Genomic DNA, 27030 nt, shown 5'->3' on the forward strand with positions numbered 1-27030 from the left:
CGGCCGCGCGCCCGGCTCTAGCTAGCGGCTGGAAAGCGCCGCAGAGGCCGCTGACTGGCCGGTCGCCACGCCGCGGAGGTAGCCGGGCGCCTGGGCCTCCCGCGCGCATGGGAGCGGCGGCGGCGGCCTGAGGGGGGCCAGCGAGTCCAGCGGAGCCCGAGACCTCGCGCATCCCACGAGCGGCTGCGGCGAGCCGCGGAGCCGACGCGGCCATGGCGACGGGCACTCAGCAGAAGGAGAACACGCTGCTTCATCTCTTCGCCGGCGGGTGAGCCTCGGGCCCCAGCCGCGCTCGCCCCAGCCCCGGCCTTCTCCCCGCGGCGTGCCGTGGCTTCCGGAGCCCGCGGTCCGCGTCTGCGGCGGACCGGGGTGAAGCGAGGGCGGGCGGCCCGGGAGGGTCGGGGCTTCGGCGGCCCCGCCGCCTCGGCTGCCCACCCGGCGCGGCCGCGTTCCCATCCCCCACCAGCCTCTAGCCGTGTTCTCCTTTTGAACAATTCCTGGCTGCTGTGACTGTCACCGGGGGCGATCGCGCCGAGCCCCTGTGGCTCCAGCCTCCTGCGTCTCCCTGGCTACGCTGCGGTCACTCGGCGCCTCCGAGGTGCGGATGCTGGAGAGCCCGGGGTAGCGCAGGAGGCAGTGCTGCGCACGGCCAGAGAGCTTGCAAGCAGGTGTCGCCGGGCAGCCGGGGCCTGCGGAGGGTGGGGAACGGCTGCTGGCCTGCACCACGTGGGAGGGTAAATGGGGACCTCGGAAGGCTTGCCCTTAAGCGCCTTAGATGTTTTTCCCTGGAGGAACGCATTATGGTAGGAGGATACAAATAGGAACCGAATCCCCCCCCCCCCAAAAAAAAAGCAGAAGTTAAAAATTTTTTATTATATGTTAGTATTTTTTTTTTCTTTCGTCATAGCTGCTAGTGGCCTGGCACCCTTTTGGTGCTGGTTTTCAAACTATCTGTGGAGCTTTGTCCAGCCTTAGGGTCTTGGGGAGCACAGTTTTAAGTGTAGGGTGTTTTACATAACATACAGTCTTTATCCTGCTTTTCCATCTTCACCTGAGTACTATAGCTGTGGCCTAAACTGTTACCTAAACAGTTCCTTCTACTGAAAAGTAATGACTGAAGAATTACCCAGAAAATAGCCAAGATGAAAGGGTTGCTGATGTCTTTCTACTTTTACTCATGGCATGCTGTTGCTTGCTTTCTCCAAGCAAATAGCTTTAATGGTTTTGCTTAAACAGGAAGAATTGCTTGTTCGCTTCATTTGTCACTCCTTCATTCCTCCTAATAGTAAATCACTTTATATACGTTTGTCATCTCTGGGAATTTTAAGCCCTTTGAGCATATATATATATATATATATATATAGTTTATTAGGTAGATATGGAGAGAGAAGGGAGAGCAGGACATGATGGGGGAAAGAAAGAGAGAAAGAGGGAGAGAGAGGGGGCGCCCCGATAGAGAAAGGGGAAAAGACCAAGAGGCCGAGAGAGAGAGAGAGAGAGAGAGAGAGAGAGAGAGAGAGAGAACCAAGAGAGCCTTTGAGTACATTTTTAAAGCCAAGAGAAATAAGTTCATATTCATTTTTTTGTTTTGTTTTGTTTTACTGAGGTGCTCTCTTACATCGTATGTGTGCATGCTCCTAACTGGAGTTTTAGAGGGGCCTGTGTTGAGGCTCACTGTAGTTGATGGCCCTGTCTGGATGGATCTCCCTGCACAGCCTTCACAGTGCTTTCTGGGCCTTTTACCTTCTGATGGAGAATGCTGCAGTGGGCAGCACAGCTTCCGGGACTCATTAAGATGTTGGAGTTTATTAGTGCTGTGCCTGAAGCCATGTTGTTTAACAAGCTCTGCCTCTTCCATTAGCAGCTTGACATCTCCAGGCTTGCAGATAAGAAATGAACCATTAAAAGGAGCTTTTCATAGTTACTAATTGGATTTTAGCTTAAAATACTTTTGTCCCTTTTAAGGTAGAGCATGAAAGGAGTTGAATATAAAGAGGGCACAGCTGTAGGTAGAAGTTGTCAGCCCAGGGGTCCTTGTAACTGCTTTCCTCCGTTGTTAGGCTGGCATCTTTCCAGAGAGCTAAGTTCGCTGTCTTTGAGAAGTAAGAGATCTTGCTTTTAAAATCTGTTGGGTTTCCCTTGTTTAATGAATAGTCATTGAAGGCTGTACTCTCAAACAGATTTAATGTTATCCCCAGACAATTTTTATTTTTTTGGAGACAAGGTCTAGAAATCACGGAGATCCTCTGTCTATGCTTCTGCCTCTCAAGTATTAGGATTAAAGATGTGTGCCACTAGGTCCTGGTGATACACAAATACTTTTACTAGCTGTAATGGGCTTATAAATTAATATAACCAGTGAAAATTGATTCTAGATCCTGGAAAAATAAAGACTGAACCAAAACAGTTCATCGTCTTCAATTTTTTTTTTCTTAAAGAGACAAGTTCTAGATTGTTTCCAGAGATTATTTCCTATAGTAACATATAATAATCAGATTTTCAGTATAGCAAATTGCCCTTTGAAAAGAAAGCAGAAAGACCACCACAGACCAACATCTAGAAATAAGCAGTTTGGAAAAGGTTCTGAGTATACCCAGGCTAGCCTCAGACTCCCAACAATCCTGCCTCAGCCTTCCAAACACTAGGATTAAGGACATGAGCCACGTTTCCTGGCTGGCTCAAGCCCCTGTTCTTCACTTTGCTTTCTTCTTAGTGATGTATGGAATGTTCATGGTAGGGCATTTCTGAGTAGAGTTTATCGTTAGTAAGTCTGGTTAATATTTAGTGTTGAGTTGTGGAGAGAACAGTGAAGGCAAATTCAGTTTCTAAAGCACATGGAGTGGGGATCATGAAGCTCTTGGCGTAATTTTTAGTGACATCCAAAGACACTAACGACATCTTTCTAATCTTCACTTTTTGTTCCTTCTCATCCATGATAGATCACATCCTTACTTGTAGAAATACAGCTGCTAAATCAAAATACTTCTTTAGATTTTATTTCATGTGTATGGGTGTTTTGTTTACATGTACCACAGGTATGCCCTGTGCCCGTTGGGGACTAGAAAGAGGCACCGGATCCCCTTGAACTGTGGTTACAGATGGTTATAAGCTGTCATGTGGGTGCTGGTAATCAGACATGGGTCCTGTGGAAGAACAGCCAGTGCTCTCCACCAGGCATCTCTCCAGCCCCAAAGTAAAACATTTTTAAGGCATTTGGTCTCAGAGTTTTCAGTTTGCCTCATAGTGTGTTTGCTTCTGTGAGGGTGAGCTTCAGTCTTGGTGTTAAAAGGTAGTTTCTTGTAAGGTCTCCGCTCTCTTCAGTGTTGCCAGAGCAGGGAAGTACTCAGACACTATTACTCTTACCAAGTAAAGCCTGCAGTTCCTTTCTGTGCTTTAAACCATCCCACTCAGGAAAAGGCCAGAGTGCGCCGAAGTGACACTTCCTTGTAAGACCTGATTTGCCTTTAAGGGTCTGGGGGCTTGTGTTCTAGTGTTAGTGATGTCCTTTGCCAGCAGTGCTACCATGGAGCAGCCATTAGAGCTGCCTGGTGCTGGAGATAACTGGACACGTGGATAAAGCTGTGGTAGATTTAGAGATTAACAGAGCTAGACGCTTTCAGTCTTATTTTTTATGGTGTGATTTGGGTGTGTGATTTGTGTGTGTGTCTGTACCTTTTGTCATAATACACAGTTACATGACCTTTAAGTATGTTTAAAATAGAGGCCAGGAAATAACTTATTGGTAGATTGTGTGTTTAAGTATGATTGTGGCCCTGGGTTCTTGGTTCAGTCCTCATATGGCAGATCTTTGAGGTCTGAAGATGTTGCCCACAGATATTTTCAGTCTACTGTCTTCCCACAGATCTTGGCAGCTGCTGACAGGTGTACTCTGGCACGCGTCACTACCAGCTGAATCCTGGTTACTTTGAAGCATTACAAAGATGGCTGTAGGGAAAGCATAGAGACCATTCCAAACTTCCCTGCAGTCTGAGGGTATAACTCACAGTAAAGCATTTGTCCTTGGGTGGATCTACGGAACTATATAAACCAACCAAACAACAGCACAGGAATTTTGATTAAACAAATGAGTAATACTTTGTATCATGCTATGTATGTATACATATGTGTGTGTACATATACATGAATATATATATATTCACATATATTGTATATATATATACACATAATATATATATATTCACATATATATACATGCATAAGAATAAAATTGACTTTAATCTGTTATATTTGTATATGTGAAAAGGTGTTTGGTTTTTTTTTTTTTTTTTTTTTTAATGTGGTTGGGAAATGCCCAGTAGGATGGACATTTGTAAGTTTCTCCCTCCCCCTCCTTTTCAAGACAGGGTTTCTCTGTGTAGCCCTGGCTGTCCTTGAACTCAAACTCAGAGCTCTGCCTGTCTAGTGTTGGGATTAAAGGTGTACACCACCACCACCTCCCTCCTCCCAGCAACCCCACCCTGGCTATGGATGGAAGTTTCCTGAGGGTCCGTACCATGAGCTTCCTTCAAGTCACAACTGCCAGACAGTATTAAAAGATTTAATACTCAGTTATTAATTTGGGTATAAATTGGTATGGTCTGAATTGTCCTAAATAAAGAGAAACAGTATTTTATTGCTGAGTTACACCTTAGTATTTGCTGAAATGATATTGCTATAAAGTAGTACTAGTTTAGAGTTCTCTTATTTGTGAAAGATATGATTCTTTTTCATTTGGGATGCTTTTTTTATCTTAAGATTTATTTATTTTTATTTTATGTATATGAATGTTTTGCTTGCCTGTATGTATATGTGCCATGTGCATGCCTGGGGCCCACTGAGGCCAGAAAAGACACTGTATCCCCAGAAACAGGAGTCATATAAAGTTTTTTTAAAATTTATTATTATGTATACAGTATTCTCTCTGCATGTATACCAAAAGAGGGCCTCGGATCTCATTATAGATGGTTATGAGCCACCATGTGATTGCTGGGAATTGAACTCAAGACCTTTGGAAGAGCAGCCAATGCTCTTAACCACTAAGCCATCTCTCCAGCCCCCTTATAAACAGTTTTGATCCTCTGTGTGAGCCTGGGTCCTCTGCAAGAGCAAGCAAGTAATCTTTAACTGCTGAGCCATCTTTCCAACTTGAGGGGTGCTATTTAATGTCTTTCAAAATGAAATGGGATAAAGGATTTATCATCTAAAAGAGAATCAGCTACATCCAAAATTGTTTTTGCCTTAATGAAATAAATATACAATTTGCATAATTGACATCTCATAAGCCTGATGTCAGATATTCAAATAAACTTGCCAGAATATTATGGTGTATGCCAGAAGCAACTAATATTTTTCAAGTAATGATTACAGAAGTAGGAGAGAAGAGGAAAATGTATCAAAATGCCAAAGATTAGGAGGCTTGCAGAGTACCTGTTTGATCGTTTGTTGAGAGAGCCCATTTTGTACCTGTGAATAGTCCATCAACATGGAAGTCAAGTAATGATTTTGTAATAAACAGCACATTGCGAACTGAGAGATGGCTCGGTGGGCAGAGGGCTTCCTGCCAAGCCGGACAACTTGAGTTCCCACATGGCAGAGGAGAGAACTGTGAGTTGTCCCCCTGACATCCACACATGCACAGCAACACCCCCTCCCCCACCTTAAATAAGTCAGTTTAATAAAAGTTTATGGGCCAACAAAGTGATTCTGCTGACAGAGCCCTTGACGCCAAATCTGACAGTCTGTGTTCAATATCTGGGACTCAGATGAGAGAAAAGGAGAGCTGATTGATTGTCACATGAGCACTCCACACGCATAATAACTGTAATATTTTAAAAGTAATAACTTTTTAAAAAGCGTGTTGGCTTTGATTTTAGTGCCTAAGGTGAGTGGGTATATGCTCAAGAAATAGCATATTTTTACTGAAAATATATCTAAGTTTTTTTCTGATTATTTGAAGTTCTGCAGTAAAAGGTAATTTATGCACATAATTGAATTTTTTTATGTAACTTGTGATCCCATAAAAATAGCAGAAAGATCCAGCGTATATTTTGTAGTGGTTGCTCTACCCTAAACTGGGGGAAGGCACCTAGTCCACTGGGGAAATAAAGCAAGGGCCGTGTGGATATAAGAAGATAAATGTTTAATATGTCTTTGGGTAATAAATGCTACTTCAGCTCTGAAAGGGAGAATGAGAGAAAGTGGAGGAATGCCCAGGAGCATTTTTCATATAAATGGGAACGGGTATGGAAGAAGAATCTAAGTCACAGTCATAGATTCATTTATTTTTAAATAAAGAAATTAGAAATTAGACAAATAGACTTCAAAGCCAAACCATGTCTGTGTCTTCTAGACATTTAATCACTCTTCAAATCCTTCAATGTTTTTGCTCTGAGTAGAACATTCCAGAGAACTTTACTGGACTTTGGCATGGTAACCAGTGCAAACTTACCTTGGGAGAGAAATTAGTGTCTAGGAAGCTCGCACATAGCCTTTGGAAACACGGAAGGGCTCACTACCCTTTGAACATTGTCTGCAGTAGTAAACCTCCTGCCCATGAGCTTTCTTGAAAAGTTTAGGTGTAAATATAGGACTTGCAGCTGTAAGCAATAGAAAAATCTACTGGTTAATTCTTGGAGCAAGCACTCCACAGGCACTGTGGAGCCTTGATGGCTCTGCCTCCCAGTGGTATCTGCATGCAGTTCCTCTGTTTCTCCACCACGGAGTAGGTCTCTAGTTTCAGCTATGGGACTGGCATGGAGATACACCATCTCTAAACCAGTCATTGCTTTAAGGGAATTTATGCTGAACGTCTTGGGCCAAATCACATGCTCTCCTCTGGACACTGTGATAGAGTAGATGGTGTCATGTTAATGGGCGTAAATGAGTCAGAGTTAAAACTAGAAATGGCCTTGATCCCATTCATACTGTATGGCCTAAGAGGCGGATCTGGTTAGGACAGAGCACCAGAATGCTGGGAGGCTGCCAGCAACGCCACCCTGTTTACGCTGCCTCCAAGATGAGCTGTCCACTTTATTGGTCTAGAATGCACTTTTCCAGCTTCGGCAGGGTGATTAATTGTTCTTTCCTATGCATTTCAGGGTGTTTAGCAGCATCCAGACTTACTAATAACAGCATCACTTCAACAGCCAAAAATGTCTTCAGACGTGGTCAGACGTCACTGGGGGTAGAGACAGAAGTGCCTGGGCTAGGAACCAAGGAACCAAGTCTAGAATAGTGGTCTCAGACTTTGATCATGTGGCACTAAGATTAAAATGTTCTTGCATCCCTTTTTATGTTGGTGTATGTGTATATGTGTAAGGTCAATGTTTTCCTTTTTGTTTAAAGACAGTCTCATAGAACCTGGAGCTCATCAGTTTGGGTTCATTGGTTTGCCAGTGAGCTCTGTGGAGCCATCTGTCTCTGCCTCCCCATCGCTATGGTTATATGTGAGGCAAACATTTTACACACTGGGCATCTTCCCCACCCCAGCCATGTGTAGTTTTAGTACCCTCTTAATGTTATAATTATAAGATACACACGACAAATATAAATTAAGCTGTAAAAATTTAAGTAAAATAAAATTTTCTCTCTGTACTTTTCCTTTAAATTTTTTGTTTGTGAGTCAGGTAGTTGTGGCACACACCTTTAATCCCAGCCCTCGGGAGACAGAAGCAGGCTAATCTCTGAGTTCAAGGCCAGCCTGGTTTACAGATCTACAGTTATTTCCAGGACAACCAGGGCTACACAGAGAAACCCTGTCTCAAAACACCATTTTTTTTACGTGTGTATGTGACAAGTGTGTGGGTACCTGTGGAAAACCGAAAAGGGTATCAGGATTCTCTGGACCTGAAGTAACAGCAGTTATAACTGCTGGGTGGGGTGCTGGGAACCAGAGTTTGGTTCTCTGAGAGTCATCTCTCCAGCATCTGTTTTCTTTCTTCACACCAGTGATGTTTGGAAACATATCTCAGTACATGTACTTCCCTTAGCACAACAGTTCTCAGCCTGTAGGAAGTGACCCCTTTGGTGTTTGAACAGTCCTTTCACAGGGGTCACATATCAGATATCCTGCATATCAGATAATTACATTATGATTCTTTTTTTTTTTTTTTTTTTTTTTGATTTGTTGTTGCTGTTGTTCTTGTTGTTTTCCTGGACAGGATTTCTCTGGGTAGCTTTGGCTGTCCTGGACTCACTTTGTAGACCAGGCTGGCCTTGAACTCAAGAGATTTGCTCGCCTCTGCTAGGATTAAAGGTGTGTGTCTGGCTATATTACTGATTTTTAACAATGGTAAAAGTACAGTTATGAAGTAGCAGTGAAGTAATTTTGGTTGGGGGGGGTCACACAATATGAGGAACATGAGGGTCACAGCAGTAGGAAGGTTGAGACCCACCAAGTTAGGAAATCAGTGATCTAGATGCTCCTGTCCAGCCAGTAGCTCATTCTCTACTAGCTGACACTGCCACCATGTGGAATATGACTTCCTGATGTCTGGACTTTGCCTGGACATGCTCAGAACCAAGAGCCAACTCCACCCTTTTGGTGTGTTGACCAGGGATCAACATTGGACCTTGTAGAATGCTGGGGAAGGGGTGTCTTACTGTTACTGTCCCTGCTTTATTCCCAGCCCCTGGGAGGTCTGGATTGCAGATTGAGGGGCTGTACCTGTGCCCAGGCCAACAAGAGGAGAAGAGGCTGGAGAAGGACATGGGTGACTTCCTACCACAGGATAGTCTTCTGTGGGCATAGATGGAGACTCTCAGGGGCTTCATTGGCTTTAGTGCCCAGGAATCAGTAGCCTAGAGAAAGGAAACTCAGTGCTGCCACAGAGTTCCAGACCAAGTGTGTTAGATTTTGTTGTTGTTGCTGTGACAAAATATGCAGCAGTGGGGCTGCAGGGATGGCTCAGCAGTTAAGGGCACTGTCTGTTCTTCCAAAGGTCCTGAGTTCAATTCCCAGCAACCACATGCTCATAATCATCTTTAATGAGATCTGGTGCCCTCTTATGGTGTGTACTGCATACATGCAGGCAGAGTAGTGTATAAATAAGTCTTTTTAAAAAATACAGCAGTGACAACTTACAGGAAGAAGATTTATTTGGGTTCATGTTTTCATTCCATCATGATGAACAAGAAGTAGAGAGAAGGAGAACACTGCCAGTGGGTGCTCTCCTTTGCCCTTTTCATTTGGTCCCTTGTCAGTATGATGCTGGGACCCACTCACTGAGGGTAGGTCATCAACCCTGAGTTAATCTCTCTGATACACCCAGGCCTTTGCTCATTTATTTATATAACTAAAAATTAAATAAATAAATCTTGAAAAGAATGAATCTATTTCTTTCTGGCTTTCCTCCCTTCAGTTCTCATCAAAGCACCTTAAGCTGCCGCCACAGTTGAGGGCTCCAACCTACTTGGGTTACCTGGTAGTAACAGGGGCTGGCCTAGTAAGTACCAGCTCGCTTGTCCTAACAGTGGGGATACAGGGTTGTGCTCAGCTCTATGTCTATTTCTACTTTTTGTTTTGTTTGGAGAGGGTCTTGCTCTGTAGCTGTAGTGGGCCTAGAACTCATGGTAATTTCATGCTTTAGCCCCCTAAGTGTTGGGATGACAAGCAGACTTCAAAATGCCCAGCTCCCTTCCTCCTTGTCTCCCTCTGTCCTCTCCTTCGCTCTTTCCTTGCTGCCTTGTTTCATTCCTTCCTCCCAATCTGGTACTAGATAACAGCTTAATTTTATTTTTCATGCTATGATCATGATTTAAAGCAGGTTTGCCTAAATAGCCAAACATAGCTGCTTGTTCTTCCTCTCTTGCCTAGATACATTTCCATTTTATAATATTTAAGTCCCTTCTGATAAGTTGAGGCTAATATGTTCCCACTTCAGGAGAAGATTGTTGGAGGATTGAATGCTTGTCACAAAACAGTCTTTTTATTTCCTTCCTTCCCTCCTTCCTTCCTTTCGTTCTCTTTCTTAGATAGGGTTTCACTGTGTAGTCTAGGCTAGCCTCAATCTCATGATCCCCCTCTCTGAGTCTCCAGAGTGCTAGGATTACCCATGTAAGCCATAACATTCAACAAAAGCAATCATTTAACTAAAAGCGTAGTCCAGTGCTGAACCCCAAGGACGTGGCCTCCTGTGTGTAACTGTAGCCCTTGGTGGTTGTGGCAGTGGAGAACTCTTGCTGTTGCATGTCTGTCAAGCTCAAAGAACAACTCTTCTAGAGCTGGTTCTCTTCTTCCACATTTTTTTTTGTTTATTTGGGATGTAAAGTTAATTAATTAATTAAAAATTAAAAAGTGTGTTGCCTGCCAGTATGTAGTGCATTGTATGTGTACCTTGGGCCATGGAAGCCAGAAGAGGGTGCTGAAAATCCTAGACCTGGAGTTAAGGCTAGTTATAAGCTGCTTTGTGGTGCTGGGAACTGAACTCAGGTCCCTTGGAAAGGCAGCAGTCTTTAACCCTGAGCCATCTTTCCAGTCCTTCCCATTTACTGTTTGAAGCTGGGTTTCTCCTGTTACCTCTTCTGCTGCCCTTTGTCTGTGAGCTTCTGGCTGATTCTCCTTTGCCTACCACCCATCTCACTGGAGTTACGGTGCAGACCGCTCCAACCAATATTAAAGGTTTAAAAAAAAATTCTTAGAATTAAATTTAAGTCTTCAGGGCTGCGTGAAGCACTTTTGCCCACTGCTGAGCCATCTTGCCAACTGTAGGCCTCTAATGTAAGTTCTACCTGGGGATGTTGCTTTATTCACTTTTGCGGGGTAGATATTAAGTTCTGTGTTAGCTCTCGAGATTTGCCACATTTAGACTCAGTGCTGTAGAGAGGCTAAGTTAAAACTGCTAGGAGTCTCAGTCTAGTGCGCGTACAAATGGAGTAAGTGCTTCCCCAAGCCTCGAAAGCTGGTCTGGCTGGCAGGGCGGCTGGCTTTAGGCACCTGCTGCCAAGGTTGATGAGCCCACTCCTGTAAGTTGTCCTCTGACCTCTCTGCACATGCTGTGGCATGCTTTCCCCACCCCCAATAAATGTCATTTAAAAAATGAACACATTCTCTGTGTATTCTCAACTGAATAGTCCTTGGCTGAGGAATTATCACCTTTGAACTTATTTGGTCCGGATGCCACTGATGCAAAGTTGAATAAGACCCCAGGACCCTACTTGGACTCGTTCCACTGTAGGGCCATGTTTTCCAAGGAGGAAAGTTTCTGGTTGTGTGGTGACTGTAGGTGGTGTGTGACATCATTTGTTGTAGCTAGCCACCCAGCACGGTTTCATAGATAGTGTTATGTAAGAGAAAGTAGAAATAGGTAGTTGAGGATAAATAAGTGAGCTCTTGAAGAAAGGGCGTGAGCTGGGTGTGGCAGTGTGCACACCCATCATCCAGGTGCTCAGAAGGCTGAGATAGGAGAATTGAAAGCTGGGTAATTTAATGAGACCTTGTCTTGAAATAAAATAAAAAGGCCTGAAAGTGTAGCACAGAGTATCTGCCTAGCATGAGCCTGGGCTCAATTCTTTTTTATCTGTCTGTCTAGTGTATATGAGTACTCTATCTGCATGTATACCTGCACACCAGAAGAAGCCATCAGATCCCAGTGGATGGTTGTGAGCCACCATGTAGTTGAACTCAGGTCCTCTGGAAGGGCAGTCATTGCTCTTAACCTCTGAGCCATCACTCTAGCCCCTTGGGCTCAATTCTTGTACCAGAAAGAAAAATGTTTGAAAAGTAATTCCAGAAATCTCTTGCTATCAGCATGTTCTGCAGGACAGAACTGAAGTGATTGTCCTAGAGGAATGACTTGGAGAAACAGTGACTAGGAAAATGCAGCATATGCCAGGCAGTCATGAGGGAAGGAAACAGGATTTCATAGCTGACAATATGCAGCAATGTTGAGTCGTCCATGTGAGGTCTGTGTTGTGATAAACAGATTTTCAGAATAGCAGTGCCATCTGAATATTCAGCTTGAATGTGTAGAGATGTGTCTTCTAGACTGTTCATGGTGAGTCTTGTTGTGACTGCACGGACATCCAACAGTGGGAATTGGTTGGTGCTGTGTGGAGACACAAAGAGCGTCTGCACTGACAGGTCATGGTGGAGTGTTTCTCTTTAGTTCTGGAACCCCAACTAATATTTTTAACTCCCTTGTAAGTTATATGAAATGAATACAGGTAATCTGTTTTAAAGAGGAAGGGGCTAGAGATCAGTCCCATCTGCGGACAGAGACTCTTAATGCCTGCTGATCCTGCTGTGGCCTCTCTCCTGTAGGTGCGGGGGCACAGTTGGTGCTATTTTCACATGTCCGCTAGAAGTCATCAAGACAAGACTGCAGTCTTCGAGACTGGCTCTTCGGACAGTCTATTACCCTCAGGTCCATCTGGGGACCATTAGTGGAGCTGGAATGATGAGACCAACATCTGTGACACCTGGACTCTTACAGGTTCTGAAGTAAGTGCAGTCCCAATCGTGCAGCCACTTCCTGTCACTTGCCGGTTCACTTTATACAGTTTTGGTCCAAATACAAGAATTAGATTTCTTATTTTTTGAGCAATGGGATGGTGTGCCATAGCACACAGGTGGAGGGCAGGGCTCCTGGGACCACGCTCAAGTTGTCAGGCTTGATGACAGACATGCTTACCCACTGAGCCATTGTGCTAGTCACATTTGTGAGAAATTGCTGCCTAAGAGGATCAAGTTTTCAGTTTTAACACTGAGGAAGGGATTGAAGTCCCAATAGCAGGTGGTGAGCAATAGGCACAGGAAGGCCCGAGGCCAGGGCATGTGGAGGCACAAACAGGACCCATGGTCCTCAGTGGCTGAGGCCTGCTTGGTGTCAGGTGACACCTTTTGTTGTGTCTTGACCATTGTGAGATGGTGGCAGGTCGTCAGACCTTTTCACTGGGTTTCAGAAGGAACTGCTTCATACAGGCTTGCCTCATAACTGTGACTAGTTAATATTTACTCTCCCGTAGAAACCACTACCCAAAAGCTGTAACTGCTAACCCGGGTACACCTGTAAGGTAGATGTGATTGTTTCTCTTCTGCAAGTTTTATGGAATGGGTATCACCTCCTTCTCTACTTTCTCACCGCTCCAGTAGCTTCACCTACAATAGTTATTCATTACAGTAGAAACCAAAGGAAAAGGTGCTTTGTCACTAAAAATTCAGGAACCACTTCCAGTGGTTGGTTGATACAGTCAGAAACTGTCACTTCCACATGAATATCCAGTTACAGTATATATGTCAAAGTGCAAACCATGGAATCAAGTCAAGTTCTTAAGTTAACGGTGCTGCCTGTTAGAAAGGGCCTGTGCCATTGTCTTGCTCACTCAAGCTGTATTTCTTTAGCCTGTTAGGTTTGTTTTTAGAATTCTCCTGTAGCCTGGGCTGTTGCCAATAGCTTTCAGGTTTTAAAAAGATTCTACTGATTTTTCATAATAGTCTTAAAAGTAGCTCCCCCCATCTTCGAGAGGAAGCTGTACAGATTAGCAGTTGTAGGTGCCTAGGGTCTGTTTAGTACATAGCTCCCTTGTTTCTAGGACAGTTGGAAGCAGCTGAGAGCAAGGGAAACCAAAAGCAGAAGAGCCCAGACCACGGCTGGTCCTCATGCAGCCTTTTTCAGGTCCTGTGTAGAGTTGTAGCTGGTGCTGGCACAGAGATGCCAGGAGCAGGGCCTCAGCCGCTTCACTGCTGCTGTTTCTGCTTCCTTAGCTGTGACTGCTGCCACACCACCTCTCCCTGCCGCAGCAGGGTCCCAAGGCTCCCTCAGGGACCTCTGTCCCCGGCTGTCTCATTTAGTCATCTGTGAGTGATGGGCTTCCTCATATCCACCCCCCATGTGGTCAACATGAATGTTTTCTACCCATCCCCAACAAAATGGGTACAAACTAGAACTCACTACCCTGCTGGGCCCAGAGCCTGCTTAGTTAAAGCAGCTTCATCCTTGTGGCTACAGTTCTGGGACCTTGGAGCCACTCTGGAGACTTCTCTCAAGCCACGGTAAATCCTGTAAATTCTGCTTTCAAAATATATAGAAATTAGTGCTGTCCTGATGAAGGCTGCAGTGTCGAGCCTGTGTTCGTGGTGGGGTTAGGGTTAGCATCCTAGTTGCCCTAGTTGGCCTGAGATTTAGCTATCCACTGTCCTCACTCTGCCCAGCAGGGCAGCCGTATTCCTCTAGTCACATTCCTCCTCTAAGCAGGAGCTTCAGCCCACAGCCATCCTTGGGGCCTACCTGCTCTTCCCTCAGCAGTCCTGTCACCGTGCTGTTCCCCTCTGGCCTCCTTGTTTCTTCAAAGGCACGGAATGGGCAGTGTGGTGCATGTCTTTAATCCTAGCACTAGAGGTAGACTCTGAGTTTGAGGCCAGCCTGTTCTAATAGAGAGTTCTAGGCCAGCCAGGGTTACAAGCGAGACCCTGTCTCAAAAATAAATAAATTACGAAAGCACAGGAACATAGCTAGCAAAGTTTCTTTTGTGCCCTCAGACATTATCTCTGTGGCTTTGACACCTTTTCAGGAATATCCTTCAGTGACCCAGTTATTTAAACTGAGCTTCCCCCTGCCACACACATACATCCATCTTGTCTTCCTCCTTTATCCTCAGCAAATGCCTCCATCCTCCAGCAGTGCTGGTTACTTATTTCCTTGCTCTTTTTTCCCTTCACTCTCACTCCACCCTTGAAGGTGGGAGGTGTTTGTTTTGATTAAGAAAGTATTCTCCGGCTCCTTAGAATGTTGTATGTGATTGGAGAAGCATTCAGAACCAACACAGTGATTTTCTGAAATCGGACAGGTTAACAATGGGTCATGTTCAGGGCTTACTGGATCCTCACCATGTAGACACATTTTGCTGCTATCATTACTGCTTTTTGAGGTGGGTTTTATAGCAGAGTGTCTTTGTGTGGTGTGTTCCAGTTCCCATCTGAAGAAAGCTTGTCCTCAGGCCACACGATGTACTTGTGGAGAGGATCCCAAAGCAGTGAAGAGTGTACTACCTGGGTGGTGTTCCAGGACAGCTAGGGCTATACAGAGAAACTCTATCTCAGAAAACAAACACAAAAAACTACGTGTTGTGTGCTCTGTACCTGCATGCATGAGGAGGTCATAACACATACCATTTAAAAATAATGTTTTGTCAGCTATCTTTGTTTTTGAAAAATACTTTTTTTTTGAAAAATACTTTTTTTAAGTGAAGATTTGAACTACTGAGGTATTTAATTTTTTAAGGCCTTTAAAAATTTTTTAATAATAATTTTAAAAAGTTTATGTGTCTATGCCTGCATGTGGGTATAATATACTACATATGAGTGTCGGTGGCCAAATCTCCTGAAGGTGGAGGCACAGGCTCCTGTGAAGTGAGTTGCCTGATACAGCTGCTGGGAACCAAACTTTGGTCCTCAACAAGAGCAGCAAGTGACTGTAACCCCTAACCATCTCTCCAGCTCCCTTTTCAATCTGAAAATTAATGCCCATAGCAGTCAGCTGGTCCACGTCTTTCAGAAAGTGCCTTCTTCTTATATATGCCTGGATGAGCTCCTTGCCTCTCCTATGCAGATGGGTTTAAGACGGAGATGTACTCTGAACAAGATTCTGACCGCTTTTTACACGCTTTTCTACTATGAAAGGTGGTGTGCTGTAGAAGAGCACGGGCCAGGATCCTGGTCTTTCAAAACTGTATAGTAGGAGCTTGATTGTTCCAGAGAGTTTATAAACACCCAGAAGTTCAGCTTATGTAACAGATTCAAATTGTTGCCACTGTGAAATGGGTAACTATGGAGACTGGCTTTCCTCAGCTCTTAAAAGGCACAAGTCACTTGAGGACACAGTCCCTGCTGCATTATGGATGAGGGCTCCCAGCTTCCTGAGGCCAGAGGTTCCCTCAACCTTCTTAAATAGTTTGGAGGCTGCACAGGGCTCATTACTGGAGACCACAGTTGGAATCTGCACTTAAAAGACTGGCAGGTAGAGCAGCATTTCAGTCTGTAGTACTTGCTGTGTCATCAGGTGTAGGTCACCTCAAGGTGCTACTGGAGACATGTTTTGGAAACAACCGTCTTTGAGGAAGGTGATAAAAGTAAAGGGGTTTAATTGGAATCATTAGGTTGTGCATATTAAGAGCCAGGTGGCTTATTTTTGGCCTTGTGATTTTTCAGTGAAACTCCCACAGATTTCATTTTGAAGAACTGTGTTCACAGAGGCCATAGACGTGTTTGCTTTAACCCTTGATTTTTATAAACTGTATGTGCTATAATTTTGGTCTCATTGTAGTATGATTTGTTATTTTTGTTTGTTTATATTGTTTTGTTTTTGAGACAGGGTTTCTCTATGTAGCTCTATGTATCCTGGAACTCTTTCTATAGACCAGGCCAGTCTCAAACTCAGATCTGCCTACCTCTGTCTCCTAAATGCTGAGATTAAAGGTGTGAATACCAGCGACTGGCTGTTGTTTTGGTTTTGGTTTTTAATGTTGACTGCATGTATGTCTCTGTGAGGGTGTCAGATCCCCTGACAAGAGTTAAAGACATTATGAGCTGCCATGTGGGTGCTGGGAATTGAACCTGGGCCCTCTGGAAGAACAGTCAGTGTTCTTAACCACTGAGCCATCTCTCCAGCCCTATTTTTTTGTTTTGTTTTTGAAAACCTTTTGTTTTAAAGTAATTTCATATGGAAGAAGAGTTATAGGAATGGCACAAATGACTTACATGTGCCTTTTTATAGACTTGTCCAGCTTTTGTTTTTGTTTGTTTTTTCAGGGGTTCTCGGTGCGTAGCCCTGGTTGTACTGGAACTCACTTGGTAGATCAGGCTGGCTTTGAACTCATAGAGTTCCGATTGTCTCTACCTTCCCAGTGCTGTATGGCCACCATACCCAGCAAAAGGAAGTTTTTTAAAAAAGAAATTTTCATCAGTTGGTGATAGTGCACTCTTTTAATCTCAGTACTCGGGATGCAGAGGCAGGTGGGTCTCTGTAAATTTGAGGCCAGCCTGGTCTACAGAACTGGTGCCAGGGTAGCTGAGAAATTCTGTCTACACTGAGAAATTCTGTCTCAAAAAAAAAAAAAAAACAAAAACAAAACCAGAAAAGAAAAGGAAAAGATGAAAGATGTTCATCTATTCAGTGTGAGGTGTTTACACACATGTAATCCTAGTATTCAGGAGGCTGAAGCAGGAGCATGTCAAGTTAGAAACGAGCCTGGGCTACATAGTGAGACAGTCCCCAGAAATAATAATGAAATTGCAGTATAGAGTGGCCCAGGCTGCAGGGGAGCAGAGCTGAAACCCAGACTCTCGTACATGTGAGATAAGTGCCCTCTCTGCAGCTGGCCTGCATCTCCACCCCTCCTCCTTGTGTGCTTTATATATTTTTGAGCCAGGGCCTTGCTCCCCTAAACTCACTGTGTAGTCTAGGCAGACCTTGAACATGTAATCTTTCTATCTCAGCCTCCTGAGGAAGTGAGATTTCAGACTGAAGTGAGAGTAATTGAAAAACAGAATCAGAGATTTCCTCGGACAGTATTTCTTTTGGATCTACTCTGTGTAACACTCCTTTCTGATTCTAGAGCCTTCTGGTTATATGTTCTACAGAGAGAAGTGGGAGTCTAGGGGCTCCTAAACATTCTGCTTCTTCAAGCAGATGCTGTGAAGGTTGATAGATAGGCTTTGCTCAGAGGTATTGGCTTTGTTTTGAGACAGTCTCATGTAGCCCACGCTGGCCTCAGACTCTTTGTAGCCAAGGATGACTCTGAACTTCGGATCTTCCTGCTCCTGCCTCCCAGGGGCTGCCTGTGTGTGCCACCACGCCCTGTTTGTTGCCGAGGGTCAACTAAGTAGGGCTTCATGTATGCCTGGTAAGTACTCACCTAGCAGGCCACGTCTGCAGCTTCCAGGGAGATTTTAAATCTGTGTCTTTTTCTAATTATTATTCAGGTCGATCCTGGAAAAGGAGGGACCAAAGTCACTTTTTAGAGGCTTGGGTCCAAATTTGGTTGGAGTTGCACCATCAAGGTAAGCATGTAACTGTTGAGTGGGCTCACTGCCACCAGCATGCAGTACTCAGTCTTTTCTTGCCCAAGAGTGACACTGTTGAATGTCAGCTTGTTTTTCCCCTGTATTAAAATTGCCTAAACATGTCTGACATGGAGAAACAGTGCTGACCATGGGTTGTTCTTAATATGTGAAAAGCGGGCTGTTGTTTTGTTTGTTTGTTTTGTTTCTTTATGTTTGTTTGTTTTTAAGAGGGACAATTAGCCTTCTGTCAGAACTCAGATCTCAGTGAGAGTGTCTTACCTTGTGTATGGTGTGCACTCAGTCCCTGGGGGTAGAAACTCTTCAATGTTGTAGCTCACAGATCCATGTCAGAATCTGCCCTCTTAGCAGAATGTCCAGGTGACCCATAGGAACATTAGTCTGAAGGAATTACAAAGGCTTTACTTTCTGAAACATCGCGTCCTTGGTTGTTTTTGTTTTTGTTTTTTTGGTTCTCTTTAAACCCTTGGTAGAACTGCACTATCCCAGCACACTAAGCTGCTCTATCTTTAGTCACCTTTTTTATTAGTTAAAATACTGCCACTTTCCAAGTACTCATTATCTGCGCACAGCTAGTGTCTCAGTATTACAGAAAGTTACTGGGCAGTGCTAATAGAGAGGGAGCTGTGTGTGGAAAAGGAACAAGTGGCAGTGTGTGTCGCAGGCCGAAGTCCTGACAGTGCAATGTAAAGGCTTTAGCTGCCTTGGGATTTGGCAGTGCTTTAGTCTATAAAGTGAGACTGTGTGTGTGTTTGTTGAGACCCAACAGCCTGTAAAAAGCATAAACAGGATCAAAAGATATACATCAAAAGGTCGTACATTTCAGAGTTACTTTCAAAGGAAGGACAGAGAAAACAATAGAAAAATAGATAACTGGTTCACATCAGGTCTCTGTCTTAAAAGGAATAAAGCAGGGCAGCCTGCTTATGCTCATTGGAACCTGCCCCTTTAGGAAATCTGTTACGTTTCTCCAGTCCTGATTTCTTGGAAGGACAGATAACTTGACTTGGTAATAGGAACTGGAAACTTTGGCATAAATGATTATTCCCACCCCCTTTTTTGTCCTTTCTGTTGGGATTTGGTGCTAGAGCTTAGTCCAAACCAGTGGCCTCCTGGGATCCTGCTCAACAGCAGTCAGGATCCTCAGTTATTCTGTGATTGACCCATTAGTCAGCAGAGGCGAAGAGAAGCTCCAGAGTCATCGCAGGCCCCGGAGACTGCAGTGTTCACACAGCTCAGCACAAGGCACAGCAAGGAGAGTGTGCTTACACTTGTGAAGCACTACACCTTTAAGAATGACAGTAGACTCTTTTACTCAAATGATTAGCATTTATCCGGAAGAAAGAACGTGAACGGAGTCAGGTGGCGGCACACACCTTTAATCCCAGCAGTAAAGAGGCAGAGGCAGGTGGATCTCTGAATTCCAGGCCATTGAGATTAGGACAGCCAAGGCTACACAGAGAAACCCTGTCTCAAAAAATGAACCAAAAGGAGAAATGATATTTCACATTCTTTTTATATGTTACCAAAAAAAAAAAAAAAAAAAGAATCTCACTTTCCTCTGTTATCCTGGACCCTTCTGTTACACTTAATTTCTGGAGGGGCGTCAATATCCCAGGGCAGTGGCAGACTGGGTGTGAGCCCAGCCCCTGCTTCTGGCTAGGAAGATCTTTACTCTCTCCTGTGGTCTTTTCCATGTCGTAGATGTTGCAGAGGGACGGATGTAGTAGTTTCAAGTGCAGTAATGATTTCTTCATGGCATTCTCTCTTTGTCCTAACAGGGCTGTCTACTTTGCATGTTACTCCAAAGCCAAAGAGCAATTTAATGGCATTTTTGTGCCTAATAGCAATACTGTGCACATTTTCTCAGCTGGCTCTGCAGGTATGTTACTCTAGCGAGCGAGATGAAGGCTTGTGTCCCAAAGCATGTGTTGTTTTGTGTTGCTTTCTCTCTCTTATTTTTTTTATTCTTTCCAGAAATTGCTGCCTCTTTTGCACCTAAAATAATTTCCAAAAGCTTTCTGTTGGATTGTAGAATATGACTGTTAGCAGTTTATAAACAGATTTCATTCTCTTTGACTACTCTTGAGAATAAAAGCTTTTTATTCTCAAGCTTTTTATTCTTCCTTCAGAAACACACATTTCCCACTGGTCAGTTGTGCTTCTTTTAAAGAATATTAATGTGTTCTTCATGTCTTCCTGACTTCCCTATGGAGTTCTAATGTGGAGTAGGAGCTGCTTTCTCTCTGACTCCCGGGTGTCTGAGGTGCATCTGCCCTTAACAGCTGTCTTGCACAGCAAGAATCGGGGTTTGAGGACCTAAGGCTTCTATTTGTTTTGTGTGCTGTGTGATACTTGAGGCTGAACCTAAGCAGGGAGTGCTTGAGAAAAAGCACTGGCTCCTAAATTGCTAGGAGAAGCCTCTGCCCTTCTACACAGAGGCTGCTGTCCATTTAAGTCTAACAGGAGTTTTAGAGAATTGATATTAGCATTTTAGAATTCCTGCTTTTGGTCAACAGCCTTTAATTATCTACACCAAATTCCTTTTGTTATTCTCAATAAAATTACTACCCAGATTATAATCTTTAGTCAGAGCAAAAAGCAATATTAATCAAAACAACTTCATACAGAAACAGTGAATCCCCTTAATACCGAACCCTGAGAAGGACAGTGTACCATTCTAAAACAGACTGGTCCAGGGTGAATTAGCCCTGATCCAGACCCCGTTAATCAGCTTTGTAAGACTTGTAAATCTAGCCCAGAAGAACCCTGGGTAAAGCACATCTTGAGGGAGCTTTTTAAACCAGTGCCCTCCAGTATCCTAATTAATCTGCTTACTCAGGGCTGTGGAGGACACTAGGTGCTAGAGGAGAGCTGGGCGTTGACTTTTGGGGCTGAACTGGATGTTAAAATGCTACAGAAGGCTTACCAAAATAATGATTCCTGTGGGTCAGTGGGTTTTTTCATTTTTCTTTAAATTCCAAGTTTGAATTCAGGTAACTGAAGATTTAACACCCTATTCAATGTTAGCTATAAGCAGAGATCAGCAAGTTTAAAAGCAAATCATTTCTGGACCTGAAACTTCTAAATTGGAATTTTAGATAGTTTTTGCCCTAGGAGTCAAATGAAGCAGAATGCTAGCAGCACCACCTAGAGGCTGGCAAGGCTGTGCGTGGCAGTAGCAACGGCTGCCACCCAGAGGATGGACAGAGCATATAACCGGCACTGCTGCTGCACCCCGCTGTGCCAGGCCACTGCATCCTGACTTCAGAGCACTGCATGGGAAAGACAGCTTCAGCAAGCACTGACTGTATCGGTGATGACTGTTTTTTCCCTCCAGCTTTTGTCACAAATACCTTAATGAATCCAATTTGGATGGTTAAAACGAGGATGCAGCTAGAACAAAAGTAAGTTGATAGTTCCTTCCTTATCTGGGAGTTCCGGTGCGTTTCCTCTCCTTTTCCCAATGCCAACTATGGATGCGAAGTAGGGGTCCTTCGATATCCTGTCTGGATTTTTCTCTAAGCATATGTAGAAATGTCCTTTGAGATCTATCCTGGCAGCATTGTGGGAAAAGGGAGGCCACAGAGGACAAGGGAAGTTGGACAGAAGGGCCTCTCCATGCTCCCAGCTTCCCTCTTGGGTGTTGGTCTCTAGGGTTCTTTGTGGACGTCATGTCAGGAGGTGTGCTGTGAACTCTGCAGAGGCCTGGCTTGCCGGCAGAAGGACACCAGTGAGGGCACTGTGAATGTAGCCCCAGATACCCCTGGCATGTGTCCTGAACCTAACCTGGAGTTCTAATGTCTTTCATACAGTACTCCTTAAGTGTTCTGGTGAAGCTCACAAAATGTTTGGGCTTTGTTTTTTGTTGAAACAGAGTCTTGCTGCGTAGTCTGGGCTGTTTCCAATTTGTAATCTTGCTGTCTCAAGCTGCCCCAGGGCTAGGCTTACAGGTTATAATACTACCCTTGACTAGAGTAAGGGTTTTAAATAGAAACCAACTGGAATAAAGGTGTCAGCATTTTAAAATTTCTAATACAGTAATAATGCTTTTTTTATACAGAAATCACATTTCTCACGCCAGCAATTCCTGTGATTCTTAAAGAACCAAGTATACTAAACAGTGCTTTTCAGCTTTATGATGGATGTAATAGGAAAATGTTTCTATTTGTGTAAAACCATAGCTACTATTTCTGTGGGCTGTCACCCACACTCATACTTCTTGAAGGAATGCTGATTTCTACTATAAATTCAGGCTTTCCCAGGCTAAGTTCAAGGAACTGCCCAAATTCTAAAAGCCTTTGTGCTGTGTGGCCCAGAACTGTGAAACACTAGCCTGTAAGAAGAGGGAAGAGCCCGATATATACGTGCAGGGTGAAGGAAGGACCTGCCTGGGGTCACCATCCTCTTATGACCATGTGTCCCCTGACCAGGGCTCCCAGCCTCCCAGTTCATTCTACATTCTACATTCTCAGGTGCTTGCTAGAACCCCATGACAAGGGTCAGTTACAAGGGTAACCCTAACTCTCGAACCAAGCATCAAGACAGTCCTTTGCAGTTTCCAAAATGTCATGTGTGTCCTTTGTGTGCAGTCCCTCACCCCTCACCAGGGCTGTCCCTTCCTTGTTACAGTTGTGCGTCAAGCTTCTGGCCAGCCTTACCTCCTAGTGGCCTTCGGTATCACTGCAGAGCCCAGTGCTCACGGTGTCCTGGTGTGACCCACCTCAGAGCCAAGTGTTCGCAGTGTCCTGGTGTTACCATGTTTAGCAACAGATATGTGCATCTGTTGACTGAGAGCCTTTCTAGCGCCCAGGACATTGTAGACCTTTATTTAGGTGAGATCTGTGAACACCATGAGCATGTCTTCTTCCGATGGGAATTGTTCCTTATACAGGTATAGCCAGTCAGCAAAGAGAGCTAGGTGCAGGTACAGAAAGAGATATGCGCACAAAAAGGTTTGAGCAAGAAAACAGAGTTACAGAAGTTAAGTGGTTTAGCTAAATCTCTCTCTCTTTTTTTTTTTTTTGTTTGTTTGTTAGCCTCAAACTCACATCCCTCCTACCTCAGCTTCCCAAATGCTGGGGTTACAGGCATGAGCTACCACTTCTGACTATTTAAGCCTTTGATTGTTTTTGTTTCGTGATCCTAGTATCAGCAACACTTTATTTTGTGAAACAGAACGAGTCTTCAGTGACTCTCAAGCAGAGGCCATTTTTAAAAAAGATTAACAACACTGCCTGCACACCAGATCTTACTATAGATGGTTATGAGCCACCATGTGGTGGCTGGGCATTGAACTCAGGACTTTGGAAGAACAGCGAGTGTTCTTAACCTCTGAGCCATCTCTCCGGCCCCTGAAGGCCATTTTTTAATAGATAAAAAGGAATGTATATAAATAAACAAAAAGTAGATCATCTCTGTTACTTTGCTTGTAAAGTAAGGACAGAGACATAAGCATAGTAAGAAATGAAGAGCAGCAGCTCATTCTGGGTTATCATTTTTTGGAAAGATTAAGGCAGGAGTTCTGGCAAACCTTAGAAATCATAGAATAAAAATATAGCATCATGGGCTGGAGAGACGGCTCAGTACTTAAGAGCACTTACTGCTCTTACAGAGGTCCAGCTTCAGTTCTTAGCACCACATCAGGGATTTCACAACGGCCTGAAGCTCCAGTTACAGGGGATCTATCTAATGCCTGTGGCACAGACATATATGTAAAATAAATACACCAAAACATACTTAAAATTAAATAAATGAGGAAATGTACCTAGATAAAAAATTTGGTATGACAAAACTAAGAAAAAATATACATATAAATGTATGTGTTTGTTTTGGTGTTGTTTTTCAATGTTGGAGACCGTGGGTTCACACCTTAGCATGCACACAAATCAAACTCCAGAGCACAATAGTAAGAAGCAGCCCTTGGCCTGGCAGATAGCTGGTAGAGCACTTGTCTGCCATGCACTGGGGACTGACCCCAATATACCACAAAGAAGCCTCCCACCCTTCTCCTCAGCATTTTCCACTTATTCCATGATGTTTTGCTTTGTGTATAATTGTGTCCTACTTTCTATTTAGCTTTCCCGTGTCTTCCTGTCATCGTCTTGTGTATGTAGCACAGTTTACTTAGCTAGCCCTGTTTTAGATATTTGGATGGTTCCAGCTGTTTTCTCTGACAAGTGTTATCTTCCATTAGCATTTTCTAGAATTGGGTCAAACATAAGCCTGCTCCAGTGACTGTAGATTCAGATGCTGTCTATTCTGTGGGCCTGTCAGGTTTCTTAGCTAATTGAACTGGCCTCACAGGGGGCCAGAGGGCAAGAACAAGAAGGACAGGTTTCTTCTCCCATGTCATTTCTGGGTCACAGGTGATCCCCCTTTTGATTTGGGTGTTCTGTGTCTCTCAATGTCTGTCGTTGATCCCCTCTGACAGGGTGAGAGGCTGCAAGCAGATGAATACACTCCAGTGTGCTCGACATGTGTACCAGACGGAAGGCATCCGGGGCTTCTATAGAGGGCTGACGGCCTCGTATGCTGGGATCTCAGAGACAGTCATCTGCTTCGCTATTTATGAGAGTTTGAAGAAGTGTTTGAAAGAGTCTCCGATAGTCTCCTCCACAGATGGAACTGAGAAGAGTTCCTCTAGCTTTTTTGGACTCATGGCAGCTGCTGCTGTTTCTAAGGGATGTGCCTCCTGCATCGCTTACCCACACGGTATGTTTTGTTCCTTTCTCCAGGGGCAGTAAAACAGTTGTCTGGTTTGTCACCACGTAGACAGCTCCGTGCACAGGCTGAAATGCACACACAGGGTGAGCGATTGAACAGGGCCTGTCAGCGTGGAGTGTGTGCGTAGCTTCTGGTTGAGCATGTCTGATGCGGCCCAGGTGACACTCAAGACTTTTGAATCAGAGCTGCTTACTCTGTTCCTGCAAGGCAGAGTGACACCATCGTTGACTACGTAGGCACAGGTCATGTGAGTGTTCCCCTCTACCTTGCTCAGCCCTATCTCATTGGGCAAAAGTTTGCTGGTCCGAAATGTGGATCACTGAATCTTTGTTTCCAAAGAAGCCCAAAACTAGACTTAAAATTTCCTGACTCAAAAAAGTTATGTGGGAGCCGAATGAAAAGTCACTCAGCTTCTACTTTGGGTAGGTACTACAAAATCTATTAGTTGGGCTTTTTTGTTTTTTTGAGTGTTTTTGTTATTGTTTCCTGGGTTTTGTTTGTTTCTTTGTTGTTATTTTTGAGGCAGCTTTTTACATACCTGGCTGTCCTGGAACTCACTATGTGAGTCAAGCTGGCCTTGAACTCAGAGATCTACCTGCCTCTGTCTTCCAAGCCAGGTACACATTTCCTTGTTGGGATTGAACCTAGGGCTTTGTGAATGTTAAATGCATGCTCTGCCACTGAGCTGCAGCCTTAGCCAAGATGCAAGGATGAGATCACTCCTGTCCCACTAACCTACTTTAAAAACAGCTCACTGAGCCAGGTGTGGTGGCACACCGCTGCAGTCCCAGCACTCGGAGAGGCAGAAGCAGGTGGATCTCTGTGAATTCAAGGCTAGCCTGGTCTCCAAGGTGAGTCCAGGACAGCCAAGGCTACACAGAGAAACCTAATCTTGAAACCCTCCCTCCAAATTTTTTTTCCACTGTGCTGTGAAAACAAGTTGTGTTTTCAAAAGCCTCCTGCACAGCAGTGACAGACACACTGGTGTCCAAGAACAAGGCTTAGGTCCTGTTGTATGTTGATGGGGGAGAGATCAGCAGCGCCTCCAGGGCTCTGAGGTCTGCTCAACAAGCAGGAGTGACCAGCTCTGGGCTGTTGCGCTGGAAGGGAGCCCAGGGAGCTAGAAGAGTAGGGCAATCTGAGGGAATCTTGGGAACAGAACATCGTCTGAAAAGAACTTACCTTTTCCTCTTCTTCTTTTTTTTTAAGATTTATTTATTTACTATGTATACAGTGTTCTGCCTACATGTACACCTTCACACCAGAAGAGGGCACCAGATCTCATAGATGATTGTGAGCCACCATGTGGGTCCTGGGAATTGAACTCAGAACCTCTGGAAAAGCAGACAGTGCTCTTAACCACTGAGCCGTCTCTCCCAGCAGCCCTTCTTTTTCTTTTTTTAAGACAGGCTTCTAACTCACAGAGATCTGCCTGCCTCTGCCTCCCAAGAGCTGCGATTGATTAAAGGTGTGCCACTGTACCCTGCTAGAGCTTAACTTTTCATTGTCCTGCCAGCATATGACTGTCCTGTCCAGGTTAGAACCGAGACGCCCAGTAGACACAGGAACCTTGACTTCTTCCTGCTTGTGTCTCTCCCACAGAGGTCATCAGGACGCGGCTGCGGGAGGAAGGCAGCAAGTACAAGTCGTTGGTGCAGACAGCGCGCTTGGTGTTCCGGGAGGAAGGCTCCCTGGCCTTCTACCGAGGACTTTTTGCTCAGCTCATCCGGCAGATCCCCAATACTGCCATTGTTCTGTCCACCTATGAGTTCATCGTGTACCTGCTGGGAGAGCGTGCGTAGTAACAGGCCACACGGTTGTGCTCTGGAAGAATAAAACTGAAAACCGAGAGATTTTCTTTTCCGTTCATGTTTAGTGTTCAAAGCTGAAACAGCAGAGCTCGTGCCCCCTGTTGGACTTTTCCTTTTGGATTCATGTTTCTGGAAGGTTTAAATTCATTAACGTTAATAGTTAATTATAATTTTTTTTAACTTAAGAGGATTGAGCAGCAAGTAAATTAAATCATGCTATTTAATTTAAGTTTGTGCTGGGTTTGTCTTCTCTTTTATGCTCACTGTACCATAAACCAGCCACGGGTTCCGGCAGTGAAATGTGGAAAAGAAAAGTGGAAAGCTCAGCTTGTTCCCTAACCAACTGTAAGGACTCACTGATGGACGGGGAGAGCAGCAGACACATTTGGTGATAGCGCGGGCAGACTCTGCACGATTTCCCTCTGTACACTTCCAGGTTCCCACGTCGGTTCAGCCACGATCTAAGTTTCCAGGCAC

At 44.4% G+C, this 27030-nt stretch overlaps 1 protein-coding gene across 1 annotated transcript; it reads left to right on the forward strand.

Annotated features, from left to right (window-relative positions):
* Window positions 1-26782, forward strand: Slc25a33 (solute carrier family 25 member 33). The gene is made up of 7 exons (XM_021662716.2): window positions 1-268; window positions 12260-12439; window positions 17918-17995; window positions 19798-19898; window positions 21357-21423; window positions 24450-24730; window positions 26345-26782. Exons 1-7 carry the CDS (start codon window positions 213-215, stop codon window positions 26542-26544), a joined length of 963 nt encoding a protein of 320 aa, XP_021518391.1. The 5' UTR covers window positions 1-212; the 3' UTR covers window positions 26545-26782.
* Window positions 26783-27030: the final 248 nt, after the last annotated feature.

The sequence above is a fragment of the Meriones unguiculatus genome, chromosome 3, assembly GCF_030254825.1.
Source record: "Meriones unguiculatus strain TT.TT164.6M chromosome 3, Bangor_MerUng_6.1, whole genome shotgun sequence".
NCBI classification, from domain to species: Eukaryota; Metazoa; Chordata; class Mammalia; order Rodentia; family Muridae; genus Meriones; species Meriones unguiculatus.

Excerpts from the sequence above, each read along its gene's own strand:
- Slc25a33 (XM_021662716.2), top strand. The coding sequence starts at position 213 with ATGGCGACGGGCACTCAGCAGAAGGAGAACACGCTGCTTCATCTCTTC. Across the intron at positions 269-12,259 it reads CTTCATCTCTTCGCCGGCGG|GTGCGGGGGCACAGTTGGTG; the intron begins GTGAGCCTCGGG and ends TCTCTCCTGTAG. Across the intron at positions 19,899-21,356 it reads TTTCTCAGCTGGCTCTGCAG|CTTTTGTCACAAATACCTTA; the intron begins GTATGTTACTCT and ends TTTTCCCTCCAG.